Here is a 2,316-nt window from a genome sequence, read left to right as displayed (position 1 = left end):
TTATTACAAATGCTTTACCTAAAAAAAAAAATTCTATAGTAGAATAAAGTATTTCCGAAGAAGGTTAAATTAATTACATATTACAGGTCTGAATTCTTTCTTAACAATTAAATAAATTTATATTGATAAAATTAATGAAAATTGATTTGAAAAATAAAAATACAATATATTTATTTTAATTAAACTGTTAATTGGTAAATGAAATATTTTAAACTGTTTTGTGTTTTTTTTTATTTTCAAAACCTTTTTATTTAAATACAAAATACAATAATATATAATACATAGGTATATACATTATTAATTTAATGTTAATTATGTATTATTATATACTTAATTACATCTTTGTTTGCCGTATACAATGAGAGAGTAATTGTTTTGTAAAAATATATTAACGTTAAAATAAAGAAAAGGTTTAAATCTGTATTGATGCGTTAATCTGTATGATATTTAACAGCTGTCTAAAAAAGATAAAAAATAATAATGATAATAAACTCGGGACTTTTCTCGAAATTATATTCATAAAAAATGAATTTTTTTTCTTCTCGGAGTTAATTTTCAGAACACACAAATTCTCACCAGATTGTAATAAAAGACCATTTGTGTTCCCTGCCCCTTCTCTAACAACCGCATAGCAGTCAAGTTGTACTGGTACAGTATCCCATCGTATTAAGGGACAGTTTTACTTTTGAGGGGGAACTATTAAAAATCAACCATGGCATATAGAGGCATGTAGGTAATCATCGCTTAAGAATTTATACTGCTTTTTAAAAAAACCATGCCTCATCTTAAAAAATAGATAGTTTAAACGAAATCTAGTATAATGTGTTGATTTATTATAATATTAAAATCGAATTTTTATTTATTTTTTTAACTAAGAGGTTTCAAAGCTTCAACGACGTTATGCTGTTCTTTAAATTTTCTCGAGGTTTGGTATATATATAGGATTTGATTTGGTTTGAAGATTTCAAATATTATTAATTAAACTCATATGGATATTTGTTTACCTTTGTTTCAGAGAGGAGGGGCACCACGGTAACATTATGTACGACAGGAGGGTGGTACGAGGTCCAACGTATGTGCACCATCCTATACCAACCGTGAGTATGTTTTATTATTTCACACCTTCTTGTTTTAATATACTATTAGTGTACATACACAGTTTTATTTTCATATGATTTACCAGCTGGTTTTATAAAATTAACCTATGCAATAGCTTCAGTGCAGTCTATATTCAATACACACTGCACTCATCTATTCCTTAGTGTTTCAATATTGCCTCTTAATGTTTTGTTTTTTTGCTGTATATCAATATAACAGCGATCAAAAGTTATAAATATCAATAATTTTTAAAGATCAATCTTTATTGTTATTATTTTTTTTTGGCAATCCATTTTCTTTTAGATTAATTTTTTTTAGATTATTATCTGGAGATGATTAACGTTATATGATACTTAAAAATTTTATCGGAAATTAAATCGACTAAAATTCCTAATTTTGGGATATTTTTGATACGTGATATGAATATGTGAAAATCCATTCCGGTAATAACATAAAAGATAATTGACCAATAGGTTTGATTTTGTAAACGGTTATGGGGAACAATGAAAGAAGCATAATTTTAAAGGTGGAGTTGTACGCACTTCTGAAATCTTTATTTCTTACCTGATGGATAGTTGCAAAAAATGTGAAATATGATTGGTTGATATTATCGAAAGGCAAAATATATAATGACTTTAACATTACTCCACCTATTTATTAATTGAATTTAGAATTAATAATAATAATTGAAATAAATAAATAGGTGGACAAAATTATATTCAAAGATGTTCAAATTTGATTTCACAAAAAATATGTTTCTCCACCTCTAGGTTAACTTGCAATATTGATAGACTACGCTTTTATCCAGCAGCATATGGAAGCTCTTGAAATAAATTAATTAAAAATAAATTTGTTTAATTTTATAATGCCAGTCTTTAAATAAATAATAGATATAATGTGATGCTAAGATAGAATACATAAATAGTTCCAAGATGATGTTTTATTTATTTTCCCTGCATTCTGGACAGGAAGAGGTGAGCAGTTATTCTTTTAAATGTCGTACTGGCTTAATTCCCCTTGTTAAGTGCGTAGATTTTTAGAAGTATTTTAAATATTATATAGAGCTCTTGTTATTTATAACTAATACTAGTATGTAGTTCACATCCAAAACAATTAAATAATATTTAAAAACATTAGAAAATTCCTTATACTTTTTAAACTTCTGTTTGTCCAATTCATGGAAACTATCGTTTATGAATCAAAAAAAAGAAATATATA

The 2,316-nt window shown here is 25.9% G+C and overlaps 1 protein-coding gene across 3 annotated transcripts in view; it reads left to right on the top strand.

Moving 5' to 3' along the window:
* Nucleotides 1-1,015: 1,015 nt before the first annotated feature.
* LOC106690754 (radial spoke head protein 3 homolog) overlaps nt 1,016-2,316 on the top strand; it is a gene marked incomplete at its 5' end in the record, with an annotated part of 58,179 nt that continues 56,878 nt past the window's right edge. For all 3 annotated transcript variants that reach the window (XM_014436287.3, XM_024358440.2, XM_024358441.2), the window contains 1 exon segment: nt 1,016-1,097. In XM_014436287.3, coding sequence (XP_014291773.3) covers nt 1,016-1,097 — 82 coding nt within the window.

The sequence above is a fragment of the Halyomorpha halys genome, unplaced genomic scaffold (genome assembly GCF_000696795.3).
Source record: "Halyomorpha halys isolate HHAL.00 unplaced genomic scaffold, Hhal_1.1 Scaffold1856.1, whole genome shotgun sequence".
Lineage (NCBI taxonomy): Eukaryota > Metazoa > Arthropoda > Insecta > Hemiptera > Pentatomidae > Halyomorpha > Halyomorpha halys.
Note: the sequence above shows the minus strand (reverse complement) of the source record. Positions and strands in the feature narration are given on the sequence as shown.